Source organism: Ochotona princeps, chromosome 1 (genome assembly GCF_030435755.1).
Source record: "Ochotona princeps isolate mOchPri1 chromosome 1, mOchPri1.hap1, whole genome shotgun sequence".
NCBI classification, from domain to species: Eukaryota; Metazoa; Chordata; class Mammalia; order Lagomorpha; family Ochotonidae; genus Ochotona; species Ochotona princeps.
Genome location: NC_080832.1, coordinates 112,416,541 through 112,428,550, shown reverse-complemented (window position 1 = coordinate 112,428,550; position 12,010 = coordinate 112,416,541). Strand labels below are relative to the sequence as shown.

The following is a 12,010-nucleotide window of genomic DNA, read 5'->3' as shown; positions in this document are numbered from 1 at the left end:
CCCTGGCGCAAAGGGAAGCACTCCTACGTAACCCTTCAGTGAGGCTTCACTAAGTGACCAGACTCGGGATTTCATTTTTCTCTCATTAAGCTGCAGCCTTAGCCAGCATCTCTGATTGTAACAGGTATGGTCCCTCTCACTGTTTTTTTAAAAAAATTTCCTGTTAGAACTGCAAGAGTATCTTTTGTTGTTGTTAGTTCGATTTAGCTTGAGTCTTATAGCATTTCTTCATGGAATTCCCTGCTGAAGTGTCTTCTCCTTGGCTAATTAGATGTTTGAAGTCATGAGTTTTAATGTAAGATTCTAATGGTAACATTTGTCCAACTTCATGAGTCCAAGCTGTTTCCCCACTCAGGGTGTTAAACAGAATTGGAATCTTTAAGACATGCTCAGGAACACTTCAAAAGAAGACAGCTTCAAAACCCTTATCCTTTCATGACATTAACTGATAGAGAAGAATGAACTCTGGGGGATTGCCAACTATATACAGTAGCCTTACTTCTGGTGATCACTGTCAGTAAAAGGTCAATAATGGTAAATCAATGGTCACTCCATTCCCCTCTGTCTGAGGAAAACAATGAAAATATATTGATGAACTGGAATCCTGGTCAGTATTGGAAAATTTTAATGTTGCAATAGTTAATCAGACTGTACTGGTTCTGTGAACCAACTGGAAAAAAAAAAGGCAAATTAAACTTATTAAACAGTGATGGTTGTGGTATATTTTATTTACAGGAATGTGAAATATATGGAATTTTATACAGTTTTGAACAGTGTTTGGAATTTCTTTTAAATAACTTTTTAATGGTTGTAGTAGAAAATGGGAAAGACTCAAATTTTCACAAAAAAGCCAAGAGCAGTTTTATTTGGGTGCCAAAGATGAATGAATGCTCACCTTCCCTATTCCAGCCAGCCATAAGGAAAATGAACACATGGGTGTCAAGGTAGAAAAGTGTAATGATCACTCACCACCAATTCATGGGAGAATCTTAAGATGTTCACAAGAACACATCATTGCACTAACTGCTGTCGCCGTGTCTTCCTGGCAGAGTATCACAAGTCAAGGTTCTGGTTGTTTCATCTACATTAACTGATGTGAGGAACAATCTAAGTCTTAGCAACTTTAGGCTTTAACGTGAAACTATCCAAGCTCTCATGGGAATGTTTTTCTCTCTCTGAAAGCAGCATACACTGTTGTTCTCCAGGTATTCAGCACCTCAAAAGGTCTAGAAGGTCCCAAAGTTGAGTCACAGCAAGTGCCAACTAGGTGCATGTCTTCTAGGTGTGGTGAACAGAGTTTTGAGAAAGACATGTCAGGTAATCGCCGGACTGAGTACTGCAGCACCAATGCAGACAGCTGCAGTAACAGAAGCTGCAGCCAGTTATTTCTTCCATCATTAAACCAGCCTCTTCTAGGCTTTGGTCTAGAAGAAGATGATTTTTTTGTGCTTCGAGTTGGGGATCTGTCCTTTTGACTTTAGTCGCCGAACGGCCTCCCTCATGTGTTTGGGTTGTAGTGGTGGCATTTCTCCCCACTTCTCACACACATCCAGTGCTAAATGGGGTGAGGATAAAGTTTGATTATCATATAAGAATTTATTAGTCACATAATCATTTTGAGTTGTATAACTCTCATTAACTCTTCCCAGCTTGTAAGAAAATAAACCATGGCATTTTCCCTTCTAAAAGTTATACTAGACAATGTGTCATATTACCTTTAGTACAAATCCTACACAGGGCTTTATTCTAGGCAACAGTTTAATACTCACTGCTTAAAAAAAAATTTACGAGGATCCCAGTGCAATAGCTCAATTATCTAATCTTCCACCTATAAGTGCTGACATGACATATAGGTTCCAGTTCATGTCCCAGCTGCTCCACTTCCCACCAGCTCCCTGCTTGTGGCCTCCTGCTGTGGCAGTGGAGGAGGACCCAAAGCCTTGGGACTGTACACCCATGTGGGAGACCCGGAAGAAGCTCATAGCCCCTGGCTTTGGATCAGCTCAGCCCTGGCCTCTGGCTATTTGGGGAATGAACCAGTGGATGTAAGATTTTTCTCTTGTTTTTGTAAATCTGCCTTTCCAATTAAAAAGAATTAAAAAAAAAGAAAAGATTTTCCCAGCTCAGTAAAATCAGACTGCTGACTCAATACACAAAGGGGCAATCCCCAGGGGTTACATATCAGTGACAACAACCCACAATCCATCGTTCAGTCCTGATGACTGCTCCCTTTTCATATTTAATTTTGGCAGTAAAAACAACCTGGTCCACTAGAGAAAAATATAAAATTGATGTCTGTCATCCTGGGGTGAGGATAGGAGTCAGGGAGGGAGACTTCCCAGATGGATCCTAACCCCAACACGGAAACTGCAGAAAAAGGTGTCATACAGGGCTCACCATGTGGTAAACTTCTAGTGCAAACAAATTCTCACAGGTGCTTTACTATATTCCTTAGTAGAGATATTCTTGAACAAAAGGCCAGCACAGGTATAACCTAGTATTTGTACCCATCACCACTTACCTTCTTCCACTACCTCCCCGACGAAGACCTTGGAAATACCAGACATGGCAATAACAACGTTCTGAGACACTGAGGTCCCGGTAATGGACTGAATCAGCTTGAAAAAGAACAAAGACTGTGATTAAAACAGCCCAAGATTGACATCAGCACATGGTACTAACAACTGAGCCTTGCAGTGGAAAACTGCTTCCTAATGCCTAGAGGCTAAGACTATTAGACGAGACTTCAGCTGCGTAATGACTTACTTCATATGTGGAGACTCCTTAGTTTACAAACTGGAATTGTTTAAATAATTGAGGGCATGCTATTTGTGTTTTCCTAAATAAAAACAGTAGCTTGCCCAAAACCTTACTTTAAACTGCCAGTGGACATGGCTGGAGTCTGAATCATTTCTAATTTAAGATGAAATGCAGGGCCTGGGACTAGCGCAAGCATCCCATGTGAGCGCCAGTTCATGTCCCAGCTGCTCTACTTCCCATCCAGCTCTCTGCTTGTGGCCTGGGACAGCAGTTGAGGATGGCCAAAGATCTTGGGATCCTGCATCCACACGGGAGACCCTGAGGAAGTTCCTGGCTCCTTGTTCCTGGCTTTGGATTAGCTCAGTACTGGCCATTGCAGCCATTTGAAGGGAGTGAACCAACAGATGGAGGATCTTTCTGTCTTTCCTTTTCTCTGTAAATCTGCCTTTTAAATAAAAATAAGTATCCTTTTTTTAAAGATTTATTTATTTTTATTACAAAGTCAGATATACAGAGAAGAAAATCTTCCGTCTGATGATTCACTCCCCAAGTGAGCCGCAACGGCCGGTGCTGCACCGATCCCAAGCCGGAAACCTGGAACCTCTTCTGGGTCTCTCACATGATGGGTGCAGGGTCCCAAATCTTTGGGCCGTCCTTGACTGCTTTCCCAGGCCACAAGCAGGGAGCTGGATGGGAAGTGGAGCTGCCGGGATTAGAACCGGTGCCCATATGGGATCCTGGTGCATTCAAGGTGAGGACTTTAGCCGCTAGGCCACGCCGCTGGGCCCAAAAATAAGTATCTTAAAAAAAATAAATAAAAGCTGGCAATGCCACATAGTGATGGTCCTTACCCTTTTAATGGCTGCCTTCGGGAAAGCTGACCGGCGATACATTTCATAACGGTTCAGCTGCTCCTCCGAGAAGGAAGAAACCAGGATTCTAGACAAAGATTCCAGTAAGTAAGTTGGCTTATAAAACTGAGTACTTGGTAGCAAGTTAACAAAGGCAAAGTCTGAAGTAGTTAAGCAATAAGCTTGGTGCTTAGGAAGGATAGATATTTGTACTCGGGAAGAACTTGAGAAAACATAAATCAACTCCTTTCATCAAGGACAGAAACAATGTTGTATCATACCGTTTGTTTTCACCATTAGGCTCTCTAATTTTACCTTGCTGCATTTCATACTGACGGCAAAAATTTAAAATATCAATATACATTCAAATACATAGTTTTCAAAGTTATCAAAAACAATTCTATGAATACATGATTCTTTCAGATAGACTGCTGGCACGGCAGTTACTGGGTGCAGCAGTTATGCCACCTTCGGGGCATTAAGGACACCCACATCCCGTATGGGAGGCCCCGCTCCACTTCTTGTTTACGGGATGGTGGTGATCCCCCCTCTTATTTTTTAACAAAAGTTTATTTGTAAATGTACAACAGGCTCTGAGGTAACACTTCACTCTAACTATGGGAGGTAAAAGACGCTCCGGCCAGGAATCCAGATGTTCAGACAGGCATGGGGTCGGGGGCAGCATCACTTCAGGCAGAAGGAGCAGCTTACTTTTTGACAGATTTCTTAATTTCATTTGTGGCCAAAGGGCCTTTCCCTGCGGCCTTTGCTTTTACTCCTTGAGTTTCTTCTGGTCCTCTTTCTGTTTGTGCTTGCAAGTCTTACCGTCCTCATCCATCTCCTGGTCTGCTTCTTGGATTGTTTCAGGGGCTTCTTTTTGCCACCTTCCCAGCTGGACAGGGCACCTGCTGCCCCTTCCCCAGACCCTGCCACTGGAAGCAGAGCTGACTCTACTTTTGATTCCAGCTTCCTATTAATGTGCATCAAGATAACAGCTGAAGTAATTGGGTCTCGGCCACCCATGTGGGTAACTCAGATGCACTTCTGGGCTCCTGGCCAACTGAATTGTGCAAGCATTTTGGGAGTTAGCCAGGAAATGGAAGATCCCTCTTTCAAGAAAGAAAAAAAAAAAAAAAAGACTAAACCAATTTTAGAAAATAAGCAAATTTAAAAAAACCAACAATAGCCAATATAGAGAAAAAAATTGTAAAATGAATTCTCACTATTTAATACTAAACTAGAGCTATAAATTAAAAGATAATATTTTAATGTTAAGCAAGTATTAAAAAGAACAGCATTAGAATGTAAAGAATTTCATAATATGGGCCTGGTATAATGATTCAGCAGGCTAATCCTCTCCCTTCATGTGCCAGGATCCTATTTGGGCACTGCTTGGTGTCCTGGCTGCTCCACTTCCCATCCAACTCTCTGCTTGTGGTCTGGGAAAGCAGTAGAGGATGGCCTAAAGCCTTGAGACCCTGCAACCACATGGGAGACCTGGAAGAAGCTCCTGGCTTCACTTGGGAGTGAACCAGCAGATGGGAGATCCTTTTGTTTCTCCTTCTCTCTATAAATCTGCCTTTCAATAAAAATAAATCTTTAAAAAAGTTCTCATGCATGCTGGCAGAGTATGAAGTGGAACACTTTTTCAGATTGGAACTCGGAAACATGAAAAGCCTTTGAAAATGCTTATATTTGGGCCTGATGTGGTAGCCTAGTGGCTAAATCCTCACTTTGCATGTGCCAGGATTCCATATGGGTGCCAGTTCGAGTCCCGGCTAGTCCACTTCCCATTCAGCTCCAAGTTTGTGGCCTAGGAAAGCAATAGAGGATGGCCCATGACCTTGGGAACCTGCACCTACGTGGGAGACCCAGAGGAAGGTCCTGGCTGCCGACTTTGGATCAGCTCAGCTCCAGCCTTTGTGGCCACTTGAGGAGTGAATTATTGGATGGAAGATCTTTCTCTCTGTCTTTCCCTCTCTGAATATATTCTTTCCAATAAAAATAAAAAATAATTAAAAAAAAAAAGAAAAAGCTCGTATTTGAACCACCAATTACACTTCTAGGATAAATATGTGGACATGTACCCAAAGACACTTCAGAATTCTGTTAACATAAAAGATTCAATCAGAATAGTTACAGGATTGATTATGTTTTACCTGAGCCACAAAATGGGACAGAGAGCAGCCATTAAAAATAGATTTACTCAATGAAAAAAAAAATGAAAAAAAAAAAATAGATTTACTGATAGGAAACTATTTAGCTTTTATACACCATTAAAAAAAATTTGCCCAAATTATTAAGTTTAAATGTGTATACTTAAACTCTTGGTAATGGCATTAATTTTGTTAAAATTCTCTCAGTTATTTGAGGTGAGCTAATACCACTTTTATAATCAGAAAATAGAACTATTTTCAACTAGAACGAGATTATATCCTGGAGGTAAAACTATTAGTATGTAAAATACCATACATAATGAGAAAAGAAGGTTATGAACAGGATTTGACAATTTTCTTAAAACACCAACTTAAGGCAGAGAAGCAGAAACAGCCTCCATTCCTCCCAAGTGACCATAGCACCCAGGCCTGGGCCAAGGGGAAGCCAGCTACCAGGAACTCCATCCTGGTCTCCCCATGAGTGGTGAGTGGCATCAGGATAAGGAGTTGGGCATATCTGCTGTCTCCTTTTGGAAGGAACTGAACTAGAAGTAGAGCAGCCAGGATCCAAATTGACATTTGGACATGGGATACCAGTGTTGCATTAGCTTAGCTCATCGTGTCACAATGCTGGGCTGGCCCAAGTACTTGACATTTCCCCTCCAAACAATCAAAACCCACACAAAATACTGAAAATATCTTGGATCATATTAACAGAAGTATTATCACCATAAATCTTTTGATGGTACAGTGATAATTTTCTATACCACAATAATGTATTAATTGTTTTATTTCCTCTTATGCTAGAAATTTAGGAGCCAAGAACTGTTCTTTGGATTCGTGTGGTTAGGTCAGAGCCTTGGAAATGGAAGGCCCAACAAGAGACTTACTGCATCTTCTGAATCTCATCTTCATCCACTTTCTGCTTCTTCTCCTTCTTTTCTTTGGTGTCTATTTTCTGCTTTTTAGCTGCAGGAGGAAGCAATGAGTCTTCTCTTTCGGCTGCCGTTAAATCTGAGGCATCCTGACTCTTGAGCTGGGAAGATGAGAAAGACTGTGATATATTTTTGTACCTATCCATAACACAGCAAGTCCATTTATTGAATAGTTTTTGTTTTTTTTTTAAATTCCTGGACTGGGGCCTGGTGCAATAGCCTACTGGCAAAGTCCTCGCTTGGCACGCACTGGGATCCCATACAGGCACTGGTTTTAATCCTGGCAGGCCTGCTTCCCATCCGGCTCCCTGCTTGCAGCCTGGGAAAGCAGTTGAGGGAGGCCCAAAGCTTTGGGACCCTGCACCGCGTAGGAGACCCAGAAGAAGCTCCTGGCTTCAGAATGGCTCTCCTGAAAAGAAAGCCAGTTAAATAATCTAGCTTTCCAGTTCAGCTATGGTTACAGCTTCAGTGTCTACAGGATAATGAAATGGCATAGACCATGAAAACTGCTTCCTGGGCCCACTCTCCTGCCTTGTTCTTTACCAGGGATATCAGCAGAATCCTCTCTATCCAACCAGTTCTGCTCAAGATCTGCAGATGTTTTTCCTGCTGCCGATCTCATTTAGACTGCATCTTAGAAAGGAGGCCCTGGGTTGCACCTCTGGCCTTGCAGCTGAGATGCTGGTTGGAATGACCATGTCACCTGCTGGAGTGCCCAGGGTTTCGGGGCTGGTATTATGAAGTAGAGGTTTAAACTGCTCTGTGCGATGCTGGCATCCCATATGGGTGCCAGTTAGTGAGTACTGGGGTTTGAATCATAGCTCCAGCTTTTAGTTCCAGCTTCCTGCAAATGCAGACCCTGGGAGGCAGCAGGTGGTAACTCAGATGGCTGAAGCCCTGCTCTCCAGGTGGGCATGTTGGACTGAGTCTGAGTTGCTGGCATTTGGACAATGAGCCAATAGGTGAATGTTCTCCTGCCTGCCAGCCTCCCTTCTCACAAAACCTTCACTTTGGCAGTTTTAAATAAGCTTCCCTACATGTAGTATCCTTTTCTTCCTCTCTACTTCAATCTCACTGAATATGAATGTATTTATTTCCAATGACAAGACTGAAAACTTTAAAGTCAGGTTTGTCTCTTACTATTTATATAGCCCCCCAAAACATTTAATACTTTTGTTCATGTTCAATGTTTAACACATCTGTTTAATATAAAATATTGAGTATGTAAAAAAGTTCATTAATGAGATTTTAGTTCTGTTTTCCTTAAAGAAGACTAAGATTGGGCCCGGTGCAGTGGTTAGCGGCTAAAATCCTTGCCTTGAACGCGCCAGGATCCCATATAGGCGTCGGTTCTAATCCCGGCAGCTCAGCTTCCCATGCAGCTCCCTGCTTGTGGCCTGGAAAGCAGTAGGGGACGGCCAGTGCCTTGGGACCTTGCACCCAAGTGGGAGACCTGGAGGAGGCTCTAGGTTCCTGGCTTTGATTTGGCTCAGCTCCAGCTGTTGCAGTCACTTGGGGAGTGAATCCTCGGATGGTGGGTCTTCCTTTCTGTCTCTCCTCCTCTCTGTATATGACTTTGCAATAAAAATAAATAAATCTTAAAAAAAAAAAAAGGAACTCAGATTTAAGTTCAGAGAAGAATATGGTCAGGGAATGTAGGGTGGTGGTTGGGAGTGGGGACAGCATATCTGATAACCTTCTCATTTTCTTTCTAGTTATTTATTGTACAAGTTTCCTAACCTCTTTGTGCTTCAATTTTAGTGATTTACATTTTTCTAAATGGTCATCAGCTTTTCATAATCTTCACACTGATCTGGCCTAAACTGAAAAACTAACTTTTCCTTTCTTATTCCTGCCTATACTGCTGTACACAAGCATTTCAGAGAAACAACTCTTCGTTTTACAATTTCTAATTTTTAGGTACTAATTAATTAGCATCTACTTTTATCTTCATTAACTCCTTGTTCCCATACATTTTTGGGTAATTTTTCCCCTATTTATTTATTTTTTTTTTAGTTGGATGCTTACTTGTAGCAGAAAAATGTCAAGAGGTTGGCATGCAAGTGCCTGGGTGTTGATGCCTGGCTCTGGTCCTGATTCCTGCTAGCATGTAGCCTGACAGCCAGCAAGGAATGGCTCCAATGTTTCAAGCATTTGGGGGTATGAATCAGGAGATGGGAGAACTTTTTTCTCTAATAAATACCTTTAAAAAAAAAAGAATTAAAAATATGCAAAGCTACGATTTTTTTCTTATTATTTTTAATAATCTTACTTAGTTGATTAGGGTATGTTGGGAACGCCCGCGTCGCCAAGTACCCCGAGCCGAGCAGAGGGACTAGGGTTACAAAAAAGACAACACGCAGTGCACCATTCTTGTCAGGAGAATGCCGAATGCGAATGATGATTATTGAAACTCCAGGCTGTCTTTTATACTCTGCCTAGCTCCTCCCAGTGTTTATCCAGTCCTCAAGTGGCCACCCTAAATCCCTCGAGCTCCTCCCAGTGTCTATCCAATCCCTTGGCAGATAACTTGACAAATAAGAAGCAGGAACTTGCAGTTAAGCCAGTGGCTAGATGTATCAGGCCAAAATTGCCCATCCTGTTATCCTCTGAGAAACAAGCTAAGCTGTGCAGTTAACCCTTGGGAGACTGGGCCCTGCAAGGGTACAAAGGGTCAAGGGCTACAGGGTGAAAGTGGTAATACCATTGTTTCCACACTATTATTGTTTTTTCCCTGTATCTGGGGTCAGGGGAGAAACAAAGGGAAAAGCCCCACCCAGCTTCCCACCCATCCCAGATCCCCAATGTGAGGCGCGCTCTGAGGGTCCTGCTCAAGAAGTTTTGATAGTTCAACAGTTCTGGATTGCTGCCAATCTCGCCATTCCAGATTCAGAATCCACTGGCTGACCTAGTCTCCTCATGGTTGGGGTTCTGAGGTCAGCAGTTCAGTTGCAGGGATCTCCAAACAAACTTCATCTAAGATGATCCCAGACCTGATTCTTGCGTGAGTTTGCTAGTACAGGGTCTGGCACCATCCTTCGCACCAATCAGCTTTTGCACATGCTGGTCATTGCTATTGCTGGGTCAGTTCTGTTTCCAGTCCTGTCTTTCTCATGAACCAATGGGTGTTGTAGTCCAGGTCGATCCTACCCACTTCATACTTGGTCCTCACGCAAACCAGTTGGAGCTGCAGCCTAGTTGGGGCAACTCTCCATAACCCCCACCAGGCCTGCCCACTACCCTGGTTCCCATGCTTGCCAGTATGTATCGCAGGCTTGTCTAGTCTGTCTCACTTCCCATTTAGCTCTCGTACATGTCAATGGGCATTGAAGCCTAGTTCAACCCAACCAGCCTACTATTCAGCCCACACACTTATTGGCAGGTGTCTTTCTGTCTAGCCACCCCTGCCCCTGTCCTGGTTTTTGTGCTGTCCAGTGGGAGTGGTAACCCAAGAGGGAGGTAAGTTATGAATTTTTCTCTAAAACAGGCTTTGGTCAAATCTGAAAGGATTCAATACAATATTCTGTTAGTTAATCTAAGGACTATTAAATGTCCAGGTTGTTAGTTTTTTAAAATTATTATTCTTGTGGTGGACTTTGTTGTTAGTTTTATGTTTATTGCAATGTAGTTACAAGATGTGGTCTGCAATAGTTTTTACTGTTAAGAACTTTTTCCTAGTAGTCTGGCACATGTTCCGTTTTTAAAGATTTATTTATTTATCTGAAAGGCAAAGTTATAGATATCATTAGATCTGCTAGTTCACTCCCTCCATGGCCACAACCACTGGGGTTGGACTATATCTAAGCCAGGAGTGTTGAATTCCATCCTCGTCTCCCACATGGGTGCAGATGTCCTATTTGGGCTATTTCCCGCTGCTTTCCTGGGCATTTTGACAAGGAGTTAGCTTGGAAGTGGAGCAGTAAAGATGGAACTGACAACCTATATGGGATTCTGGGGTTACAAGAAGCTTCATACGCTGTGCCCCAACATTGGCCCTTGATTAATTTTAAATGTGTTTCAGAAGAGTAATAATTCTACCCTCCGCTGGCTGCAAATGTCCATGTTGCAGTGGACTAGGCATATCACTCAAACTCGATTTGTCTTCTAAACCGGGTTTGAATGTCTTTTAAAGAATAGCTCAGTCCATTGTTTCTTTCTAAACGCTGTCTACGGTTGGGGGCAAAAGCGATCCATCTAACGCCCAGTCCAGGGGCTCCGAAGTTCCTTCTAAGAGGTCGGAGCTGAGACTGGGGTCCCCAGGGGTGCGTAGCTGGGCGACACTGCGGGGTTCTCCAGCGCAGCTCCACGGATGGACGTGGTGTCCCTTAGGTCACCGTCCAGGACGTCCCAGAAGCCTCGGCACAGGCCTTCAGCATCCCTCCCAAAGCTCTCTGCCGCTGACTTGGCCTGTGCTGACACGGGCGAAGCCATCGAACGTTCCCTCAGACGCCGGGCCGGGCGACACGCGAGCCTCAGGGAGCACGGCCGGCTCTGCGTTCGTCCCACACGCCCTCGGGCTGCCGAGGGGGCGCAGGCCGCGGCGAGCCCCGCTCCTACCTCGCCCTCCTCGGCCGCAGCCTCTTTCAAGTCCGTGTCTCCATCACCGTCCGTCTCCTCCGGGATGCCGTCCGCGTCCGTCGTCCCCGCGCCCCCCAGCGCGGCGGCCGTCTCCTCTGACTCTGCCGCCTCCCCGCCCTTGTCCGTAGGAGACTCGCGGGCATTGTCCATCACAGCTGGAACTGGAAGGCCCCGGCGATCTAGGTTCTGTCAGACGCGGAGTTCGCGATCGCCGCGGCGTCTCCAGGGAGCCGGCTCGCACCCGGCGCGCCGCGCTGACGTCACCGCTACCGGCCCTCGCTGGGGCCATTTCGAGTCGCGCGTGGAGCGGCCTGGGGGGCTTCCTGGTGGTGAGGAGAGGGAAGCCGCTGCGGGGCTTCTCCGCCCTGGGGAACCCGCGTTGGTGAAGGAGTGCACTTGGATTCACGGAAGGGCTACTTCTCTCCCTCCCCTATCCTTGACGCCTAGCTAAACAGTGCGATGTGAACCTTTTCCTTAAACCGTGTCATCCAGCGTCCCGGTGGACCTCAGAAGGCGGCTACCTCCCTGACCGCCACCACTTCCCGGGCCCCTAAAAGTCGGATTTATCCCATTCATTCACGCAGTCCGCAGGTTTCGTGCGCCTAGTCCTTAGTCGGGAGCAGTGCCAGTGGCAGGGATCAGAACAGAAGCCGCCTTCCTCATCCGATGGTTCCAGCTCCCCACGACTCCGCTTGGGCTGAGCGCTCAAACCGAGCTTCTGTATCGGCTG

The 12,010-nt window shown here is 44.8% G+C and overlaps 1 protein-coding gene across 1 annotated transcript; it reads right to left on the bottom strand.

The window, feature by feature from the left end:
- Positions 1–1,317: 1,317 nt before the first annotated feature.
- Positions 1,318–11,541, bottom strand: TAF11 (TATA-box binding protein associated factor 11). Its single transcript, XM_058664246.1, has 5 exons — positions 11,260–11,541; positions 6,658–6,803; positions 3,612–3,699; positions 2,522–2,618; positions 1,318–1,555 (listed from the first exon to the last, which is right to left on the bottom strand). Exons 1-5 carry the CDS (start codon positions 11,428–11,430, stop codon positions 1,425–1,427), a joined length of 633 nt encoding a protein of 210 aa, XP_058520229.1. The 5' UTR covers positions 11,431–11,541; the 3' UTR covers positions 1,318–1,424.
- Between the last annotated feature and the right edge of the window lie 469 nt (positions 11,542–12,010).